We start from the raw sequence: 23,538 nt of genomic DNA, 5'->3' as shown, positions 1-23,538 counted from the left end.
ACGCAAAGCTGAAATAAAGAGATACAAGGCTGTAAGTGTAAGGGTGTGACAGTAACTCATTAATGGCGTTGTGCTGTGAACAAGTCAGATTCATAGATCGTACAAGGTTAATTAAAGCCATTTACTCTCTAGTAAATAGTATATAATGGATGGATAATTTTGACATGTCAAAATCTCCTGAGCAAGCATGATGGAATGAAAGGCATGTGCTAATTATCGTCACCTTCCTCCACTATTGTTTGAGTTGACTGTTTAACAATGCATGAAACAAACTGGTGAGTATCTGTGCAGTAAAATGATTTACAAAATCAAAAATTCAAGGGTTTTGAAAAAAAATTCAAATTACATTTGCACCACAGGAGTGACATGTATCTGTGGTGGTTTATCTTGGACCTAAGCCCTCTTCTGATTTTAAAGCTGCACTTCTCACAACCGTAACTGAATTTGGTCCCCAGTCTGACTATTTGAGGTGCCACAGAAACCCTCCTAATCAGTGAATTAAAATCATCTATAGACATGGACTCATGTAGTTCACGGAGATTCTGAGAGTTTCACTCAGTGCAACTTTCCATTTGGGGGGGTAAGTATAATACTTACATTATACATCATAATGACATTATAATACTTACAAGATATGATTACAAGGACATATGGAACAGTACAGTTGATATAAAATACAATAGACATCAAAATACAAAGATAATATTGTAGCTTAAGCAATTTATATACTAAAACCGATGCATTTTTCTCCCACACAACCAGAATAAGATAGTAACATAAGATTGAACTTTATCCATCCTAAAGAAAAAGAATTGTGGCCAAGATGCTTTATATACTTTACATAGTGTAGAAAGAGTGAAACAGAATAAATGATAAATAACAAATAAATAATTTGCCCAATGATAATTAAATGAACCAGCAACAATGGCTTGCTTTTTATAAGATAAGGAAAGTAATGCAGGACCATGCATTGGATACTATTGTAATTTATTGGTTAGGATTTCTAAAAAAGAATAAAAAAAAAATAAAGAAAAAGGAAATTGCAGTGAGTCATATTATCTACTAAAAGCAAAAGACAAACTATGAACCTGCATTAACAAGGGGCTTCTGGGAGCCCAGGGCACTCATTTTCTCCAGTTGATAATCCAGCCTTGCCAAGTCCAATGTGAATGCATTGTCAGCCTTACTCTGTAGCACACTCCCCTCTTGTGGCCTTTACAGCATATAGCATAACTGTGAACTTGACATGAATGTAATCTGCAGTTTAGGATGTGGTTGACAAACAGTTTTTATTGCATGTGCTGAAGAAGCTGGTGCACAGATGATTTGGTCCTGTTTCTGTGGTGTAGAAAAGTGCCTCTGATGATTTTTTGTATTGTCTGATCAGGTTTTCATAAGACGTGAAAGTCAGCTGGTAAAGAAAGACACTTGGAAGCATCTGTGACTCTATGAGTAAGCCATTTCAGCACAGGCACATTTGCTCACACACACCCCCAAAAAAAAAAATCCCAGAAACCAGGTGACAACCAGTAGAGGAATAAACTCATACAAATTAAAACCGGTGTAGACAAAATAATGTTTGAGTTGTGTGAGACCGATAATACAATAAAAGAATCAATATTTGTGCTGATAAAGTAAAAGAGTAAAAAAGTAAAAGTAAAAAAGTTAACCTCAACATGTGTTTCAGTAAAGCTAAAACCTAGTGAGGAGTCATTCATGACCTGTAACATCAGCCTTTTTCTTGAGAAATACTCGTTTGCCGTTTCCTGCTGCTGAGACTTCTGCTTGTTCATTTCATTTCATTTCTTAGTGCTAACAAACCCGACACCAATGGTGCCAACCTATTGATGGCCCAATGTGATAAGCAGATGCAAGTATGTAATAATATTCTAAATAAAATCCAACTTTTTTTTTGGCTTTTTTTCCCCTCTACAGACAACAAAACACGGCTTTTTGCTGCTCAGGCTGGTTCGGAATAATATTTTATTCAGAGACTAAATGTGTAATGTAAAAAATCTGCTAAAAGCAAAAGTCTATATCAATAATATTAAAAGAATATTTTTACTACTATCTACTATTTTTTGCACCAAAGATTCACTGATGATGACTCACTGGTGTGTGTAACTTCCATCCTCACGCAAGATCATGCTCAACGTTTCCTGTTTTCCCACCAGTGCACAAATGTAGTGAACTAATTATACCATGATGCTCTTTTGTTGAGTGCTGCCACAGTGATAATGGAAAGGAAAAAACAGTTACTAGAAGGCAGGAACTAAAGAGGGAGGGAGCAGGTAACACAATGCTGAGCTCAAATCATATTTTTCAGAGAACCGCGCCTCAGCTTCCTTAAAAGCGGCCGTGTTTTTGTTTTTTAGATGCCTCAGGCTTCACATCTTGTACTAACCAGCAGCGACCAAAAATGATATCAGTGTTGACTGAGGAAGGAGCACAGACCGCTGATCTCATGAACAGGTTAGTGGAGGAAGCTTGGGGTTTTCTGTCTCTTGTATCGATCTGGTCATCATGGTCAGACATATGAAATGTATTTTCTTTTTGTTCTCTTTATGGCAAGAAGTATAAAATCTAAATGTCAGAGCTCACTCTTTGCACTTTGCACTGTCAGTGAATAAATACATTGGGGGGTTGAAGGTACATTGGCGTAAGACTTGCATCAAGTACCCCACAACAGTGCCACTGCCAATCTAGACTGTTCACCACATCCTGTGCAAAGATTGTCTTTTAGTCTCAATTGTACATGATCACTTACAAAAAGAATGTCTCTAATAATATCAAATCAAATCTGGGGGCCCTCATATTTTAATTATTCTGGTTACCATATTCTACAAAGACATGCGTACATATGGCTGTCTCTGTACATCAGAAACTACTTTTTCTCATTATATAGTTAACAACCAAATGATGTTGTTTTGAGTAAAGGGGAATGAAATAAAATGTAGCTATGATTTTCTCTTGTGTTGTTCTGTATAGTTTAGCAGCATGGTTCTGTGTATTTTATGCAGCAGATGCTCTTTATGTTTATTGTGTGTTCAGATAGTGTAAGGCATGACAAATGAGCTTGTATTAACTGCCTCAGAGCACACAATTTGCACAGGACTTATTGCTGCATATATGGGTAATAATAGTAATGGCAACTTGTAATCTGATGATACGTTTTGCTTTGTTTCTTGCCCTATTAGAATGCAAAGACCAGTGCAAACCGGAATGAGTGCACTTAAGCAATATTGGCAGTCAGCCTGAATGAAGTATTCAGCAACATCATTTATAAGGTTAAATGAAAATGAAACATAATTTAGATCCTGCTAGTTCTATTATTTTAGACAGAAAAGTCCATTCAGTTTTCTGTCATAAGAAATAAAAAGTTTGAATTATCAGGTCCCATCCAAATTTCATAAAGGGCACGATATTAAAAGTTGCTCCTTAATAAAATAAGAGACATATTGAGGGTTAATTTTATCTGTGACATCCATGACATCTCCATCTTTATTTATTTCACATTTTGTATTAGTTTCCACAGGTTTACACAAACGTTGAAATAGTAAATATATATGTGTCGTTATGAAATTATTAATGAAAGTTACTAAAGTTAGTTTTGATATGTGTGCTCACTTTTTCACTTTCATACACTACCTTACAAAAAAGAAAAATATCTACCTGTCAAAAGCTTCTTTTGCTCACATCCTTCCTGGGTTTTTTTCAGTTCCTTATTTGTACTCAGTTCAGTTTTCCTTTGTCTTACGCAAAGTGAAACCCTGTAGTATGAAGTCTGCGATCAGGTTCACCATGCGGCTCTCTGTTCATCTTAAAGATTTCACATTTCATGATGTACTTTACCCATAGAAAAAACATGTGTATCAGTTAGCCAATCAACTTTAAAAAGATAGAGAATTATCACTGCCACAAATAACATTTTTTTTGTAATTGGATGACATTCAATGAACTATTTCTCTTTCTCGCTCGACACTTTTGGATTTATTACAAAAAACAGTCCCTCAGTTACCCTATAAATTTAATGAAATTCTTGTGTGCCATAACCTGATAGTGAAGTTTTGTTTTTCGAAAGTGAATCCTGGGTGATCCTTGATTTTAATGATGGATGTCAATCGATGGGGCAGTTAACAGCAGTTAAGGCTTCTTAGCGCAGTTATTTCTCTAAATACTCTCTTTCTTTTTTCTGTATAGGGAAAAAACAAGCTTACATAAGTTTCTCTTGAGTTGTGGTGGAGCAGAAACGTGTCATGGTCTCTGATTTGAGTGGGCGGTATCTTTACACTGGCAGTCACAGGCTTTGTTGGAGTGTCTGATGGTGAGTCATCATTGCAATGCTATAATAACTAATACATACGAAGAAAGAAAGAAAGTTCTAGTTTGTAAGAGAATGTATATCATCAGCTCTTATCTACAACATCAATGAGCTCTGTAGTTTGAAGAGTGCTTCTTTCTGCAGTTTCCTTGTTCATTTTAAGCTGGTTGGTAAATTACAGACATGTCTGATGTTTATGCAAACACTAGAATAAAACATGCATGGCTTGTACTAAAAGGTGTTTCATCAGTCTGTATAACTCTGAGGATATGAATTAGTATTTATATTTGTGATTTTACTTCACATTTAAAAGCAAAAACTACCACACCCCAAGAATCCCCTTTTGAATCGGTGTCTTTTCCTGTTTATATACTGTCAGAACAAGGTCATGCTCATCAGCTGTGTTGATACTTCCTGTGGTTCCCCGCTAATCTACTTTGAGTACATTTCTAAATGGCATGAATACTTGATACAATGATATTCTAATTAATATTGAGTATTGTCCCTGAATGTGTAGGGCTACTTTTCATGTTTTCAGGCAAAAGTTAAAGACACAAATACCTCACTGCACCTTCATAATCCTACTTCTTAATTCCCTTTTGTGACAGGGGCAGGGTAACACTAAAAAGACTCTACTCAGTTCAATGAAGAAGGGCATCCTCTTCTGCATTCTCTGTGTTGTACTGCTGTGTCTTTTCACTAAATGGCCGAGTGAATTAAAGACTCTGGCAGCCAAACATCCCAGCACCTTCTTTTGCAGCAGCAGCAGCAGCAGCAGCAGCAGCAGAAATGTGACCACCATCTTGCTGTGGTACTGGCCCTTCAGGAAATCATACAGCCTGCAGGGTGATGTGTGCTGGGACCTTTACCGCATCCCTTACTGTAGACTAGTGGACCAGCACTCTTTCTTTTCCTCAGCTGATGTGGTGGTCTTCCACAACAGAGAGCTGCTTGAGGGCCACCAGAAGCTGCCCTTAGACCTCCCACGACCGCAGCACCAGAGGTGGGCCTGGATGTCCCTGGAGTCCCCTCTGCACAACGGAAACTTGCGGAAGTATGCGGGTATCTTCAACATCACCATAACCTACAGGAGGGATGCTGATGTCAGTTTACCCTATGGCGAGCTGATACCAAAGGAGGCGGAAGAACTTGTGGGGGAAGATGCCGCTCTGAATAAGAGCTCTCTGGTCTGTTGGGTGGTCAGCAATTACTTGACGCATCACAAGAGAAGCGAAGTGTACCATGAGCTCAAAGCCGTAGTCCCTGTGAAGGTTTACGGGCATTGGACAAAGGCACACCTCACCTCTGGAGCCCTCTTACCTACAATCTCTCGCTGCTACTTCTATTTGGCTTTTGAGAACTCGATCGCGAAAGATTATATCACCGAGAAGCTATGGAGGAATGCTTATCTGGGTGGGGCAGTTCCTGTTGTCCTGGGACCGTCGTTGAATGATTACAAAACTGTAGCTCCGCCTCATTCTTTCATTCATGTTGATGAGTTTGCATCAGTGAAAGATTTAGGAAAGTATCTACAGCAGCTGGCAGAGGACAGGAAACGCTACAGTGAATATTTTACGTGGAAACAACAGTGGAAAGTGAAACTTTACACAGACTGGAGAGAGAGACTGTGTAAGATCTGCTCACAGTATAACAGTTTCCCTCAGCAGAAATATTACACTGACCTAGAGGCCTGGGTTAAAGCTAACATTTGAGCTTGAACTATTGTGGTTGATCAGTAATTGACAAATTGTGAATTTAACCACATTTTTTGGCACATTTGCAGACATGACGTCCTTGTTTTGCTGCACTAGCACAACCTTATTTTTCATGACTAGTAATACATTTTTTATGTTGTTACTGTGCCGGTAAAATAAATATGCAATCAGTATTTATCAGATGAACAGAAAAAGGATGAAAAGATTGTAAAAAAAAAAAAAAAAAAAATTAGGGGGAAGGCAATATTTACTGGAGAAAATGAATTACATCCTCTAGACTCATGAAACCATCCCCAATGTTTTTAGACATTTTTCCGATTTATTAAAAACCAAACATTAAAACTCTTATTTTACAAAAGTATTCAGAAGTTGAATCAACTGTTTAGTCACAAGGACAGTCAGTTCAGACTTCTTTTTCTTTTCCATCTCCTCAGTTTTAAAGAGTTTTCTTTTGACATGAAAAACTTACAGCTGCAGCAGAAGAATCCACTTTGTACCAGAGTTAGTACAAAGACAGCAGGCAAGGCTGTTCATAGTGACTTTGTTAATTTAAAGTGTTTGGCGGTAGGGACTGAATTCAATATTAAACCTTATTGTAGTTAGCATTGGTTTTCATTATTATGAAAAGAAACACAGATTAACCTTTGCACATATTAAAGACACAGCAAGTTTACACAATGTCACATTTCTTCACAACTACAAAAAAAGGACAGCCCTGAGAGTTTTAACTCAAGCAATGCATGCAGGGAAGTCTGTTGATATTGCTAGCTTTGTTTCTTTCTAAACTTATTTTAATGAGTTGAATGAACTCTCAGCAGTTAGAACAGCTTAGAGCAAAGTTAGAACAGCTCATGTTTATAAGTTCACATAACCAACACAACTATCATGCCTTAACTACTTCATATTAAGAACGTTGACCCAAGTGATGTAGATCCCTAGCACTTTAAACCAAACACCTGACCTCTCAGTTGACAAAAGTGTTGCCAGAAGGGAAATACACTTATTCACATTTTTACTGAGAGTAAGATGAGAAGGTTGATACCACAATAATGTATAAGTATGAGCCTGCAGCCAGCAGCTGGCTAATTTAGCTTATAGATTTTGTTACCTTTGTACAGTGCCAGGCTTTCTTCTGCCTCAGATCCTTATGCTTTTTAAAGCTAAACGGCTGCTGGTTGTAGCTTCACATCTATCATACAGATTTGAGAGTGTTATCAAGTCTCTCGTCTGGCTCTCAGCAAGACCACTAATAAGAGTGTTCCCAAAATGTTAACTATTCCTTTAAATTGCACTCACATAAACACATTCTGTGCATTACCATCCAGGCTTGAACAGATGTTAAGACACACGACAATCCCTGAACTAACTTAATTAATAAGTTGATTAAGTACATCCTTACCCATCATCAACAGAAGAATGCTGAGTGATTCCTGATGGACACATTCCATGTTAAACTCTTATGGACGTCATCTTCCTTGCAATCACAGAATTGCCCCCAGAATATACAAAAAAGGTGACCAATAAAAATACAAATAGTTTGTTCAAAAGGGACAAAGCCTCCAGCTTGAAATTGATCCCATGATTCCTTGCACTGCTTCAATTGCAGTATCTGTGCTGAAAGTAATGAAATAATTACTAACAATAAATGTAAGCTTGTTAGACTTTCATCATGTTTTAGCCCAACTTTAAACGGATGAAACATTTGCTTAATGATTGATATCAAAAAGCTTACATTTGATTTCTTTCATCTGTATTATATGTGTCTTTTAGTATGTCAAAAGACTGTAATTTCATGTTTGGTCAGTTCAACTCAATCTGTTTATTTCATGGCTTTCTCTCCTTCCTAATAAAAACAAGTGAACTAAATCGAATGGCCCAGCGTGTTCAAACAGAAGACATTTTCCAGTTAGACTAATGACTCATTTTGCCAGCATGCTTCATGGAGATCAAAGAAACCATCATTTTAGTTTGTCGTTTGTGGTTTCTGCAGGTGTTAACCATTGATTGTAAATCAACAGTGGCCTGGTGCAATAGTATAGAGGTTCAACAAAGAAGGCTTTACTTTTGGTGGGACGTGCAAAGATTTACTGGGGTGAAAGACAATAATTCAGAAGTTTGCATGCAAATGTCTGAAAGAAAAAAAAAAGTGTTACTTGGTACAGAGATGTGCTTTGAATGAAAACATCTGTGTAGCTAATGTTTCAATAAATTATAATTAAACCATTTACATTCCGCTGAGAAAATGTATTAAAACTAATTGCTAATTGTCGAGTTATGACTGCACTCTTTCAGTCAATATTCAAGTCGGTAATATTAAGGCTTATCATTAATACTGAAGCAACTCTGGTGCTAGCAAGAATTACTCCAATGTGTAAGTGACAACTCTTAATTGGTTCTTGCTAATAATTTCATGGTCACTCAGGGATTCAAAGTCATGTGAGGTATTGTGAAGGAGAATAAGTGACATTTAATGCCTTCATTTCTAAACTTATGGTCATACGAGTAAAAAGCAACTTTTCAAAATACAACTCCAGTGAGGATCGAGTGTTATTTCATCATTAACACAAAAAAACCCCTTTACAATAAAATCAAAATGAGGTATTTGAATACAGTTTGTCAACTTGACAATGGTTGATCTAGTCAGGTCAGACGTTTCTCTCATTGCCATTCACCTGAGACATTTAGAGAAAATATTGACATTGTGCAAATGGAAGCCATAGCAGCTAAAACATTTGTGAGTAACAAGACATTTGTCACAATTCTTCAAAATATTATGTTGAATCTCACCCCACCCCCATTGCTGCTAAAATATTTGCTCAAGATGGCAATGACAACCCAACAACTATAGGAGAAAATCTGGTTTTGGTATACACACAGGACATTTTTTTAAAAAGATTATTCAACATAACAAAAGCAACTTGTGCAAAAATCAATGGGAAAAAAAATTCACCCTAATGAGAATTTATATTTTCCATTTCAATGGAAGACAGTTTAGACAAATACTGCAGCTGCTCTTTTCAGATGGGACACAAGTATCGTACAAATGTTGACCCAACTGTCAAAGATGAATTCTGCTTAAAGAGGTATTTCCTCACATGGCGATTCCCTTGTTACCCCAGATCCTTCCTCGTCTGCACCAGAGAAAACATACTCAGGATTTAGCACAAGTGGAAGGAATACCCTGGTTCTTTAACCCTGATCATATTTACACCATCATTCCACAGCTGGACTATATATTGTAGCACCAAATCCTACTTTGTTTGAAAACTGTGAATGATTAAAGCCTATGGAATAACTTACTATGAATAATCCAAGAACACAAAATCACAAAGGCACATTTAACATTCCATTCAAAGCAGTTGCTGGTGTGGAGTTTCAGGTTGTGGTTGGAGAATGTGGCCCGTGGCAATATGTTAAGTTTCCGCATAAGAACAGGAACAAGAAGCTAATTTGATTCGTCTCGTTGCTGCAGTCGAGAAAAGCCTCCCGCCTTAAAGTTTCTTTATCCCGAGGTCCACCGATATTATCGGCCAATCGGGTAGTTGGATTCAGAGGCTTGTCTGCAGCTAGAGTTGGGGTTGGACAGAGAGGCTTGAGAATGAAATCTATGGATTTGGCAGGGAGTGCCTGAGCACGTTTATCCAGTCAGGTGACCAACAAGTCCGGGGTGAAGGGCTTGTTTCAGGACGTCGGGCCGATGAAGTGGGGGCATGTACAGTGTGGGAGGAGGGGCTCCAGGATAGCTGGTAGAAGGGTAGCTCTGACTGGGAATGGGGGAGGGAGCCATGTTCAGTGGGGAAGGGCTCTGCTCGTAATACTGGCCATCGCACTCCTCATCCAGTGGCAAAGCCAGGCGCTTCCCTTTCTGTCTTCGGTTGCAGAACCAAACACGTACCACCTGGCGAGAACAGCATGTCATTTCAAACAGAGACCAAGTAGACACATATTCTTCAGAAGGCGAACTGCTTCATTTTTGTACTTACATCCCTCTCCAGGCCCAGGTCATCTGAGATGTGTGTGATCTCCTGGGTGTTGGGTTTGGGACATTTGATAAAGTAAGACTCCAGAGCAGAGCGCACTGCTCCCTCCAGACTGGTCCTCCTCTTCCTCTTCCTGGTGTCAACAAATACTCTCTCAATCTTGTACATCTGTGGAATCAAAAATTAGTGTGTTAGTGTTAAATACACCATTTCTTATTAGAATGTGTATGCCGTACAATACAGTATGGTAAGCACTAACAGGACTTGTGTACTGAACAGATTGTTGTCCATTTTTGTGCAAGTCATGTAAGGGTCAAATAAGGTTTAATGTGGTGATGAAAAGGCTAAATTACAGCCAATAGGTGGCATATTACACTTCACACGAGCAGAGCGCTTTGGTTCAGGTTAGCTCAGCAGGAAGTTAGCTCAGCCTGAAAAGACCAACTGATCCCATGAGCCTTGGTGATCATCTGTTGTCTTGTAAAGTAGCTGGCAGATGTCAGGGTTGCAGACTTACATCCTGGGGATTCTCTGAGGTCTCTGCCTCATTCAGCCATCTCTGAAGAAGGGGTTTCAGCTTGCACATGTTCTTGAAACTGAGCTGCAGAGCCTCAAAGCGGCAAATGGTCGTCTGGCTGAACATCTTACCTATGCAAAGAAAACATCAGATATCCCATGCGATAAACTCAGAATTGTTAAGTTATGCAATGTTTGTCTACACCGGAGTCCCAATCTGTTGGGACAGTTTATGCAACACTGATCCATATCAGAAGCCATTTTTCTTTCAGGTCACCAGCCCAATTAAAAGCTTAACTGTATCAATATACAAACCAAAAAATGTCCATGGACTTCCAAGCAGTTTTTAGAGTACCTCATAGATAACAGCATCTCAGCATTTTTTGTTTTGGCTGAACATAACTTACCATAAAGGTTACCAAGGGCCAGGCCAACATCAGCTTGTGTGAAACCTAAAGTAATGCGCTTGTGTTTCAGTTCCTTGGCAAACTGTTCCAGTTCCTCAGTGGAGAGGTTCTCCTGCGTGACAGGGAAATCAAAAACATGAAATTGTGAACTTGAACACATTTAGGCCTAGATGACATAGCTTATTCCCTACAAACTCAATTGCTTCTTACCTAAGGAAACAATTTTAAAACTCATACATTGAAGACATGATGTAGTGACTGTTCTTACCTCCTCGGAGTCGCTGCACCCTCCACTGGAGGACCCGCTGCTCCGCGTGGAGGAGGCCGGGTTCTGCGCCTGGGGCCCGGGGGCAGCTTGGGTTGTGTTCACGCTGAAAAACGCGTTTCCTGGAAGCCCGTTGCTCGGGGGTGAAGGGGACATAGATGGGGACGATGCGGAGGATGTTGAGGGATTTTGATTACTGTTACCGGGCGGGGTAATATGGGCGATCCCCGGCCAGAAGGACGGGTTCCAGGCCGCAGGGTAGAAGACTCCATGGGGCATGGCGGCGGAGGCAGGCGGTGTCGGATACTGCTGACCCTTCATCTCCGTTGAGAAGTCATCGCCAGTGTCCTTCTCAGTCTTTATCTCGGGCAGTTTGATTTGCTCCCGGGTCTCAGCTATGGGGGGACTCAGGTTTGTAGGCTGGGTAGCTGCAGTTACGCCGGGTACCTGGCCGGTGTACTCTGGCGCAGCAAAGGGATACCAGTGCTTGGGTTGCCCAAACTCTCCAGCCTGTAGGTCGGTTCCCCTGTAGTCACTGGCCACGGATGGGAAAGGGAAAAATGTCTGCGCAGTGGCCGGTGTGATGCCACTGTAAGCGGTTTTGTTGTAGAGAAGACTCGGGTCTGGCAGAACGCCGTGAGGAAGCTGGAATGACGCAGCGCTGCCCAAACCATCTTGACCCAAAACCTGGGAGCACGGGTTGACCCGGCTGAAGTCATAAGGCCTGCTTTGGCACTCAGGACTCTGCGACCTTTCAGACATCTTCCGAGCGGTGTGAGAGGCTGATAACAAACACGCGTCCCGAAATTTAAAAAAAAAAAAAAAAAAGAAAAAAAAAAAGATTATTGGTGATTGATTTTAAACGTGTTCATCCGTTTCAAGTTTTCGAACAAACCCAAAACAAAAGAGATACCAGAGGGTGATGCTCTCCAAAGACAAACCAGCGCCTGTCCGAGTAAAGTCCGTTTTGGATGAAGAGTTTGTGCAAAAAATGTAAAGGCCTAAGCAGTTACCGTTTTGGTGCAACATAACCACCAATACGCCTACGGCCTACTCCATGAAGTCCCGTCTTTCACACCACCGCCACTCACCTCACCTTCAAGCTCAAATGCTCCTCTCCTGGCAATGCCCCACACATTTTCCTAATCACAGCTGCGGGTGTTGGAGAGCGCCCTATCTCGTCACCCATTGGCTGGCGCAGACAATTGCGCACAGCTGATGGTGAGTTTGTGAATGACCTTGATTCCTCCCAAAGTAGTGGGCGTGTTTTCACATAAAGTTTGAGCCTTTTACAGATCCACTGTGTTTTCTGCTTTTAAAGTGAAATTAAAGCTACTAAGTGAAATTAAACATTGCTCAGGACAACATTAATAATTCAACAGTTTTAAGTCACATTAAAACGCATATTTACATTGCTAAGTAGGCACGGGTCACACAGCTGCTGTAAATACATACTGTAACTTGCTCGCCTCATACATGAATCATAATGCTGGGTTTGTTTAAATCATTCGTCTTTAAGGAGATGGCTTTGATATTAAAATCCCTGTCACCGATTTCGGCTTAATTTTTACATTTAAAATAAATAAAATGGAGTTGATAACTGTGATAGAACAAATTAACTTGACTAATCGGGTCAGGTTTAATTTGAAACAACAACAATGTCAATTTGGAGTTTTAAGAATATTTTACATCTCATGAATTAGGCAACACATGAAAAAAGAAAAAAAAAAGATTTTTAATGTCTGAATGAAATGTAGGCTAGGTGTAGGACTATTTAGAAATCATGTACTACACAGGGAGACATTTACACCCATGAAAGATGGTGGCAGATAAGCTGACATGACATTTTTTGTATTTGAGTCATTTAGTTTATTTTACATCAGATAAAGCAGGGTTTTTCCACGTTTAACAAGTTAAGCAAGATTTAAGTCTTAACACTGCTTTGTCAAGATGAATATTTGTACAGAATGGATCCATGGTTCCACTAAAACCTGCCACTGTCAGGATGTGTTTAGGCTGAATTTGGACATATTGATTTTAATTTAGGTTTATTTATTTATTTGTTTGATTTTATTCTAGATTTCTTGCCATACAATAAATGAAAAAAACCTGACAGTTAAATCATAAAACCACCAACAGCATTCAGGTGAACTTCTCCCATTCACCCTTGATCGGTGGCCATTCAAAAGCCTGGATGGTCGATTCACCGGTACAGATGCGCTCCCCCAGCGCGAGTCGTTGGCCGCAGATTGCGGCAGGAAGACGCACTGCGGGGAGGGAGAGGGGGTGCCATTGTACGACGTGGCCCCGGGGCACCCCGTGGATTTCAGATCCCGAGTTGCGATGGTCGACCATTAGCTCCTTTTCAGATTGAAACAATAAGTCTCAACCCTTTGATTCCGCCCCACACCCACCTCCTCCCCCCGTCGCCTCCCTCCTGTCCTCTGAAACAAACACCAGACACAGGTTTCACTCTGGTCTGCAGGTCCGGGGGTTCACTGAGGGCGAATACCTTGGTATCCAATCTGAAATGCCCTTAAGGTCCAAAACAGGTCTGAGGACCATGGTGTTGTCTGCAGGTGCAAGAATCAAGCTGTGTAGGAAAATCTTCTGCATGGGTGGTATCCAGCTTGAAATGAAGGAGCATGATATTCATTCCTTTTTGTAGCTCTCTAAATTATTTTTGCTTCCTGGCCTCTTATAATGGAGTGGTGCCTGACTGGTGGACAATTAGATTAAATAATGGATTTCACTTCTGCACATTGTGCTGTTTAATTACTCACAAGAGGGGGTTTAGAGGCATAAACTGGATATAAATGTAAGAAGTGGAATGGAAAAACCAGAAAATATGACAATGAAGATGTCTGGTAGAAATATATAATTCTTTTACACCTCCAGTTGATCTCATGGTCTCCTTCCCAGACTGAGAACCACCATTGTACTGAATTTCTTCTTCTGAACCTTAAAAATCATCTCACCATTTACTATAAGCAGCAGATCAGTACGCTCGCTGCTATCACAGATATAAAGCCACGTAAATCCAGGATGAGGAAACCTTGGGGAGACCACAAGAGCTTGGTCAATAGCTTAAAAGACATCAAACCCCAGCTATACAAGCATTGTCCTGGGCCATGGACTTGGGAGTATAATTGTCATGCAAAAGACAGACAGCAAGAGAGATGGTAGACTTTAGGTAGGGCTTCAGAGAGAAAGGGACAGCAGAGCTCAGCGCTCTCAGGGTGTCCAAAGGAGGGAGGGAGTGGGGGGGGGGGGGGGGGGTGGGGGGGGGGGGGGGGGCAGTGTTGAATAGCTTGATACAGTGAGGAGGAGATGTGTGAGGGGAGTATCTAGGGATTTAGTTGACCACCCCCCCAGATGCCTCAGATCTTTCTTGTGGGGAAGATGCCGCTGAATAAGAGCTCTCTGGTCTGTTGGGTGGTCAGCAATTACTTGACGCCATCACAAGAGAAGCGAAGTGTACCATGAGCTCAAAGCCGTAGTCCCTGTGAAGTTTACGGGGATTGGACAAAAGGCACACCTCACCTCTGGAGCCCCTCTTACCTACAATCTCTCGCTGCTACTTCTATTTGGCTTTTGAGAACTCGATCGCGAAAGATTATATCACAGAAGCTATGGAGGAATGGCTTATCTGGTGGGGCAGTTCCTGTTGTCCTGGGACCGTCGTTATGATTACAAAACTGTAGCTCCGCCTCATTCTTTCATTCATGTTGATGAGTTTGCATCAGTGAAAGATTTAGGAAAGTATCTACAGCAGCTGCAGAGGACAGGAAACGCTACAGTGAATATTTTACGTGGAAACAACAGTGGAAAGTGAAACTTTACACAGACTGGAGAGAGAGACTGTGTAAGATCGCTCACAGTATAACAGTTTCCCTCAGCAGAAATATTACACTGACCTAGAGGCCTGGGTTAAAGCTAACATTTGAGCTTGAACTATTGTGGTTATCAGTAATTGACAAATTGTGAAATTTAACCACATTTTTTGGCACATTGCAGGACATGACGTCCTTGTTTTGTGCACTAGCACAACCTTTTTTTCATGACTAGTAATACATTTTTTATGTTGTTACTGTGCCGGTAAAATAATATGCAATCAGTATATTCAGATGAACAGAAAAAGGATGAAAAGATTGTAAAAAAAAAAAAAAAAAAATAGGGGGAAGGCAATATTACTGGAGAAAATGAATACATCCTCTAGACTCATGAAACCATCCCCAATGTTTTTAGACATTTTTCCGATTTATTAAAAACCAAACATTAAAACTCTTATTTTACAAAAAGTATTCAGAGTTGAATCAACTGTTTAGTCACAAGGACAGTTAGTTCAGACTTCTTTTTCTTTTCCATCTCCTCAGTTTTAAAGAGTTTTTCTTTGACATGAAAAACTTACAGCTGCAGCAGAAGAATCACTTTGTACCAGAGTTAGTACAAAGACAGCAGGCAAGGCTGTTCATAGTGACTTTGTTAATTTAAAGTGTTGCGCGGTTAGGGACTGAAATCAATATTAAAACCTTATTGTAGTTAGCATTGGTTTTCATTATTATGAAAAGAACACAGATTAACCTTTGCACATATTAAAGACACAGCAAGTTTACACAATGTCACATTTCTTCACAACTACAAAAAAGGACAGGCCTGAGAGTTTTAACTCAAGCAATGCATGCAGGAAGTCTGTTGATATTGCTAGCTTTGTTTCTTTCTAAACTTATTTTAATGATTGAATGAACTCTCAGCAGTTAGAACAGCTTAGAGCAAAGTTAGAACAGCTATGTTTATAAGTCACATAACCAACACAACATCATGCCTTAACTACTTCATATTAAGAACGTTGACCCAAGTATGTAGATCCCTAGCACTTTAAAACCAAACACCTGACCTCTCAGTTGACAAAAGTGTTGCCAGAAGGGAAATACACTTATTCACATTTTTTACTGAGAGTAAGATGAAGAAGGTTGATACCACAATAATGTAAAGTATGAGCCTGCAGCCAGCAGCTGGCTAATTTAGCTTATAGTTTTGTTACCTTTGTACAGTGCCAGGCTTTCTTCTGCCTAGATCCTTATGCTTTTTAAAGCTAAACGCTGCTGGTTGTAGCTTCACATCTATCATACAGATTTGAGAGTTTTATCAAGTCTCTCGTCTGGCTCTCAGCAAGACCACTAATAAAGAGTGTTCCCAAAATGTTAACTATTCCTTTAAATTGCACTCAAATAAACACATTTCTGTGCTTACCATCCAGGCTTGAACAGATGTTAAGACACACGACAATCCCTGAACTAACTTAATTAATAAGTTGATTAAGTTACATCCTTACCCATCATCAAACAGAAGAATCTGAGTGATTCCTGATGGACACATTCCATGTTAAACCTTATGACGTCATCTTCCTTGCAATCACAGAATTGCCCCCAGAATATACAAAAAAGGTGACCAATAAAATACAAATAGTTTGTTCAAAAGGACAAAGCCTCAGCTTGAAATTGATCCATGATTCCTTGCACTGCTTCAATTGCAGTATCTGTGCTGAAAGTAATGAAATAATTACTAACAATAAATGTAAGCTGTTAGACTTTCATCATGTTTTAGCCAACTTTAAACGGATGAAACATTTGCTTATATGATTGATATCAAAAAGCTTACATTTGATTTCTTTCATCTGTATTATATGTGTCTTTTAGTATGTCAAAAGACTGTAATTTCATGTTTGGTCAGTTCAACTCAATCTGTTTATTTCATGGCTTTCTCTCCTTCCTAATAAAACAAGTGAACTAAATCGAATGGCCAGCGTGTTCAAACAGAAGACATTTTCCAGTTAGACTAATGACTCATTTTGCCAGCATGCTTCAATGGAGATCAAAGAAACCATCATTTTAGTTTGTCGTTTGTGGTTTCTGCAGGTGTTAACCATTGATTGTAAATCAACAGTGCCTGGTGCAATAGTATAGAGGTTCAACAAAGAAGGCTTTACTTTTGGTGGGACGTGCAAAGATTTACTGGGGTGAAAGACAATAATTCAGAAGTTTGCATGCAAATGTCTGAAAGAAAAAAAAAAGTGTTACTTGGTACAAGAGATGTGCTTTGAATGAAAACATCTGTGTAGCTAATGTTTCAATAAATTATAATTAACCATTTACATTCCGCTGAGAAAATGTATTAAAACTAATTGCTAATTGTCGAGTTATGACTGCACTCTTTCAGTCAATATTCAAGTCGGTAATATTAAGGCTTATCATTAATACTGAAGCAACTCTGTGCTAGCAAGAATTACTCCAATGTGTAAGTGACAACTCTTAATTGGTTCTTGCTAATAATTTCATGGTCACTCAGGGATTCAAGTCATGTGAGGTATTGTGAAGGAGAATAAGTGACATTTAATGCCTTCATTTCTAAACTTATGGTCATACGAGTAAAAAGCAACTTTTCAAAATACAACTCCAGTGAGGATCGAGTGTTATTTCATCATTAACACAAAAAAACCCCTTTACAATAAAAATCAAAATGAGGTATTTGAATACAGTTGTCAACTTGACAATGGTTGATCTAGTCAGGTCAGACGTTTCTCTCATTGCCATTCACCCTGAGACATTTAGAGAAAATATTGACATTGTGCAAATGGAAGCCATAGCAGCTAAAACATTTGTGAGTAACAAGACATTTGTCACAATTCTTCAAAATATTATGTTGAATCTCACCCCACCCCCATTGCTGCTAAAAATATTTGCTCAAGATGGCAATGACAACCCAACAACTATAGGAGAAAATCTGGTTTGGTATACACACAGGACATTTTTTTAAAAAGATTATTCAACATAACAAAAGCAACTTGTGCAAAATCAATGGGAAAAAAATTCACCCTAATGAGGAATTTATATTTTCCATTTCAATGGAAGACAGTTTAGACAAATACTGCAAGCTGCTCTTTTCAGATGGGACACAAGTATCGTACCAAATGTTGACCCAACTGTCAAAAGATGAATTCTGCTTAAAGAGGTATTTCCTCACATGGCGATTCCCTTGTTACCCCAGATCCTTCCTCGTCTGCACCAGAGAAAACATACTCAGGATTTAGCACAAGTGAAGGAATACCTGGTTCTTTAACCCTGATCATATTTACACCATCATTTCCACAGCTGGACTATATATTGTAGCACCAAATCCTACTTTGTTTGAAAACTGTGAATGATTAAAGCCTATGAATAAACTTACTATGAATAATCCAAGAAACACAAAATCACAAAGGCACATTTAACATTCCATTCAAAGCAAGTTGCTGGTGTGGAGTTTCAGGTTGTGGTTGGAGAATGTGGCCCGTGGCAATATGTTAAGTTTCCGCATGAGAACAGGAGCAAGAAGCTAATTTGATTCGTTCTCGTTGCTGCAGTCGAGAAAAGCCTCCCGCCTTAAAGTTTCTTTATCCCGAGGTCCACCGATATTATCGGCCAATCGGGTAGTTGGATTCAGAGGCTTGTCTGCAGCTAGAGTTGGGTTGGACAGAGAGGCTTGAGAATGAAATCTATGGATTTGGCAGGGAGTGCCTGAGCACGTTTATCCAGTCAGGTGACCACAAGTCCGGGGTGAAGGGCTTGTTTCAGGACGTCGGGCCGATGAAGTGGGGGCATGTACAGTGTGGAGGAGGGGCTCCAGGATAGCTGGTAGAAGGGTAGCTCTGACTGGGAATGGGGGAGGGAGCCATGTTCAGTGGGAAGGGCTCTGCTCGTAATACTGGCCATCGCACTCCTCATCCAGTGGCAAAGCCAGGCGCTTCCTTTCTGTCTTCGGTTGCAGAACCAAACACGTACCACCTGGCGAGAACAGCATGTCATTTCAAAACAGAGACCAAGTAGACACATATTCTTCAGAAGGCGAACTGCTTCATTTTGTACTTACATCCCTCTCCAGGCCCAGGTCATCTGAGATGTGTGTGATCTCCTGGGTGTTGGGTTTGGGACATTTGATAAAGTAGACTCCAGAGCAGAGCGCACTGCTCCCTCCAGACTGGTCCTCCTCCTCTTCCTCTTCCTGGTGTCAACAAATACTCTCTCAATCTTGTACATCTGTGGAATCAAAAATTAGTGTGTAGTGTTAAATACACCATTTCTTATTAGAATGTGTATGCCGTACAATACAGGTATGGTTAAGCACTAACAGGACTTGTGTACTGGAACAGATTGTTGTCCATTTTTGTGCAAGTCATGTAAGGGTCAAATAAGGTTTAATGTGGTGATGAAAAGGCTAAATTACAGCCAATAGGTGGCATATTACACTTCACACGAGCAGAGCGCTTTGGTTCAGGTTAGCTCAGCAGGAAGTTAGCTCAGCCTGAAAAGACCAACTGATCCATGAGCCTTGGTGATCATCTGTTGTCTTGTAAAAGTAGCTGGCAGATGTCAGGGGTTGCAGACTTACATCCTGGGGATTCTCTGAGGTCTCTGCCTCATTCAGCCATCTCTGAAGAAGGGGTTTCAGCTTGCACATGTTCTTGAAACTGAGCTGCAGAGCCTCAAAGCGGCAAATGGTCGTCTGGCTGAACATCTTACCTATGCAAAGAAAACATCAGATATCCCATGCGATAAACTCAGAATTGTTAAGTTATGCAATGTTTGTCTACACGGAGTCCCAATCTGTTGGGACAGTTTATGCAACACTGATCCATATCAGAAGCCATTTTTCTTTCAGGTCACCAGCCCAATTAAAAGCTTAACTGTATCAATATACAAACCAAAAAATGTCCATGGACTTCCAAGCAGTTTTTAGAGTACCTCATAGATAAACAGCATCTCAGCATTTTTTGTTTTGGCTGAACATAACTTACCATAAAGGTTACCAAGGGCCAGGCCAACATCAGCTTGTGTGAAACCTAAAGTAATGCGCTTGTTTTCAGTTCCTTGGCAAACGTTCCAGTTCCTCAGTGGAGAGGTTCTCCTGCGTGACAGGGAAATCAAAAACATGAAATTTGAACTTGAACAAATTTAGGCCTAGATGACATAGTTATTCCCTACAAACTCAATTGCTTTCTTACCTAAGGAAACAATTTTAAAACTCATACATTGAAGACATGATTGTAGTGACTGTTCTTACCTCCTCGGAGTCGCTGCACCTCCACTGGAGGACCCGCTGCTCCGCGTGGAGGAGGCCGGGTTCTGCGCCTGGGGCCCGGGGCAGCTTGGGTTGTGTTCACGCTGAAAAACGCGTTTCCTGGAAGCCCGTTGCTCGGGGGTGAAGGGGACATAGATGGGACGATGCGGAGGATGTTGAGGGATTTTGATTACTGTTACCGGGCGGGTAATATGGGCGATCCCCGGCCAGAAGGACGGGTTCCAGGCCGCAGGGTAGAAGGACTCCATGGGGCATGGCGGCGGAGGCAGGCGGTGTCGGATACTGCTGACCCTTCATCTCCGTTGAGAAGTCATCGCCAGTGTCCTTCTCAGTCTTTATCTCGGGCAGTTTGATTTGCTCCCGGGTCTCAGCTATGGGGGGACTCAGGTTTGTAGGCTGGGTAGCTGCAGTTACGCCGGGTACCTGGCCGGTGTACTCTGGCGCAGCAAAGGGATACCAGTGCTTGGGTTGCCCAAACTCTCCAGCCTGTAGGTCGGTTCCCTGTAGTCACTGGCCACGGATGGGAAAAGGGAAAAATGTCTGCGCAGTGGCCGGTGTGATGCCACTGTAAGCGGTTTTGTTGTAGAGAAGACTCGGGTCTGGCAGAACGCCGTGAGGAAGCTGGAATGACGCAGCGCTCCCAAACCATCTTGACCCAAAACCTGGGAGCACGGGTTGACCCGGCTGAAGTCATAAGGCCTGCTTTGGCACTCAGGACTCTGCGACCTTTCAGACATCTTCCGAGCGGTGTGAGAGGCTGATAACAAACACGCGTCCCGAAATTTAAAAAAAAAAAAAAAAAAGAAAAAAAAAGATTATTGGTGATTGATTTTAAACGTGTTCATCCGTTTCAAGTTTTCGAACAAACCCAAAACAAAAGAGATACCAGAGGTGATGCTCTCCAAACAAACAGCGCCTGTCCGAGTTAAGTCCGTTTTGGATGAAGAGTTTGTGCAAAAATGTAAAGGCCTAAGCAGTTACCGTTTTTTGTGCAACATAACCACCAATACGCCTACGGCCTACTCCATGAAGTCCCGTCTTTCACACCACCGCCACTCACCTCACCTTCAAGCTCAAATGCTCTCTCCTGGCAATGCCCCACACATTTTCCTAATCACAGCTGCGGGTGTTGGAGAGCGCCCTATCTCGTCACCCATTGGCTGGCGCAGACAATTGCGCACAGCTGATGGTGAGTTTGTGAATGACCTTGATTCCTCCCAAAGTAGTGGGCGTGTTTTCACATAAAGTTTGAGCCTTTTACAGATCCACTGTGTTTCTTGCTTTTAAAGTGAAATTAAAGCTACTAAGTGAAATTAAACATTGCTCAGGACAACATTAATAATTCAACAGTTTTAAGTCACATTAAAAGCATATTTACATTGCTAAGTAGGCACGGGTCACACAGCTGCTGTAAATACATACTGTAACTTGCTCGCCTCATACATGAATCATAATGCTGGGTTGTTTAAATCATTCGTCTTTAAGGAGATGGCTTTGATATTAAAATCCCTGTCACCGATTTCGGCTTAATTTTTACATTTAAAATAAATAAAATGGAGTTGATAACTGTGATAGAACAAATTAACTTGACTAATCGGGTCAGGTTAATTTGAAACAACAACAATGTCAATTTGGAGTTTTAAGAATATTTTACATCTCATGAATTAGGCAACACATGAAAAAGAAAAAAAAAAGATTTTTAATGTCTGAATGAAATGTAGGCTAGGTGTAGGACTATTTAGAAATCATGTACTACACACGGGAGACATTTACACCCATGAAAGATGGTGGCAGATAAGCTGACATGACATTTTTTGTATTTGAGTCATTTAGTTTATTTTACATCAGATAAAGCAGGGTTTTTCCACGTTTAACAAGTTAAGCAAGATTTAAGTCTTAACACTGCTTTGTCAAGATGAATATTTGTACAGAATGGATCCATGGTTCCACTAAACCTGCCACTGTCAGGATGTGTTTAGGCTGAATTTGGACATATTGATTTTAATTTAGGTTTATTTATTTATTTGTTTGATTTTATTCTAGATTTCTTGCCATACAATAAATGAAAAAAACCTGACAGTTAAATCATAAAACCACCAACAGCATTCAGGTGAACTTCTCCATTCACCCTTGATCGGTGGCCATTCAAAAGCCTGGATGGTCGATTCACCGGTACAGATGCGCTCCCCCAGCGCGAGTCGTTTGCCGCAGATTGCGGCAGGAAGACGCACTGCGGGGAGGAGAGGGGGTGCCATTGTACGACGTGGCCCCGGGGCACCCCGTGGATTTCAGATCCCGAGTTGCGATGGTCGACCATTAGCTCCTTTTCAGATTGAAACAATAAGTCTCAACCCTTTGATTCCGCCACACCCCACCTCTCCCCCCGTCGCCTCCCTCCTGTCCTCTGAAACAAACACCAGACACAGGTTTCACTCTGGTCTGCAGGTCGGGGTTCACTAGGGCGATACCTTGGTATCCAATCTGAAATGCCCTTAAGGTCCAAAACAGGTCTGAGGACCATGGTGTTGTCTGCAGGTGCAAGAATCAAGCTGTGTAGGAAAATCTTTCTGCCAGGGTGGTATCCAGCTTGAAATGAAGGGCATGATATTCATTCCTTTTTGTAGCTCTCTAAATTATTTTTGCTTCCTGGCCTCTTATAATGGAGTGGTGCCTGACTGGTGGACAATTAGATTAAATAATGGATTTCACTTCTGCACATTGTGCTGTTTAATTACTCACAAGAGGGGTTTAGAGCATAAACTGGATATAAATGTAAGAAGTGGAATGGAAAAACCAGAAAATATGACAATGAAGATGTCTGGTAGAAATATATAATTCTTTTACACCTCCAGTTGATCTCATGGTCTCCTTCCCAGACTGAGAACCACCATTGTACTGAATTTCTTCTTCTGAACCTTAAAAATCATCTCACCATTTACTATAAGCAGCAGATCAGTACGCTCGGCTGCTATCACAGATATAAAGCCACGTAAATCCAGGATGAGGAGACCTTGGGGAGACCACAAGAGCTTGGTCAATAGCTTAAAAGACATCAAACCCAGCTATACAAGCATTGTCCTGGGCCATGGACTTGGAGTATAATTGTCATGCAAAAGACAGACAGCAAGAGAGATGGTAGACTTTAGGTAGGGCTTCAGAGAGAAAGGGACAGCAGAGCTCAGCGCTCTTCAGGGTGGTCCAAAGGAGGGAGGGAGTG

At 40.8% G+C, this 23,538-nt stretch overlaps 2 protein-coding genes and 2 pseudogenes across 2 annotated transcripts; 2 read left to right on the top strand and 2 right to left on the bottom strand.

The window, feature by feature from the left end:
- Nucleotides 1-2,132: 2,132 nt before the first annotated feature.
- Nucleotides 2,133-7,920, top strand: LOC111238933 (alpha-(1,3)-fucosyltransferase 7-like). The gene is made up of 3 exons (XM_022768662.1): nucleotides 2,133-2,472; nucleotides 4,201-4,324; nucleotides 4,930-7,920. Exons 2-3 carry the CDS (start codon nucleotides 4,322-4,324, stop codon nucleotides 6,031-6,033), a joined length of 1,107 nt encoding a protein of 368 aa, XP_022624383.1. The 5' UTR covers nucleotides 2,133-2,472; nucleotides 4,201-4,321; the 3' UTR covers nucleotides 6,034-7,920.
- A 1,753-nt stretch (nucleotides 7,921-9,673) lies between these two features.
- LOC111238932 (POU domain, class 5, transcription factor 1-like) lies at nucleotides 9,674-11,997 on the bottom strand. The gene is made up of 5 exons (XM_022768661.1): nucleotides 11,208-11,997; nucleotides 10,940-11,051; nucleotides 10,534-10,664; nucleotides 10,020-10,184; nucleotides 9,674-9,934 (listed from the first exon to the last, which is right to left on the bottom strand). Exons 1-5 carry the CDS (start codon nucleotides 11,964-11,966, stop codon nucleotides 9,674-9,676), a joined length of 1,428 nt encoding a protein of 475 aa, XP_022624382.1. The 5' UTR covers nucleotides 11,967-11,997.
- Nucleotides 11,998-14,606: 2,609 nt separating this feature from the next.
- LOC111238940 lies at nucleotides 14,607-15,151 on the top strand (annotated as a pseudogene).
- A 3,619-nt stretch (nucleotides 15,152-18,770) lies between these two features.
- LOC111238931 lies at nucleotides 18,771-21,089 on the bottom strand (annotated as a pseudogene).
- Between the last annotated feature and the right edge of the window lie 2,449 nt (nucleotides 21,090-23,538).

Source organism: Seriola dumerili, unplaced genomic scaffold (genome assembly GCF_002260705.1).
Source record: "Seriola dumerili isolate Sdu_G_001 unplaced genomic scaffold, Sdu_1.0 BDQW01001815.1, whole genome shotgun sequence".
Taxonomy (NCBI): domain Eukaryota; kingdom Metazoa; phylum Chordata; class Actinopteri; order Carangiformes; family Carangidae; genus Seriola; species Seriola dumerili.
This window is presented reverse-complemented; position numbering and strand designations above follow the sequence as displayed.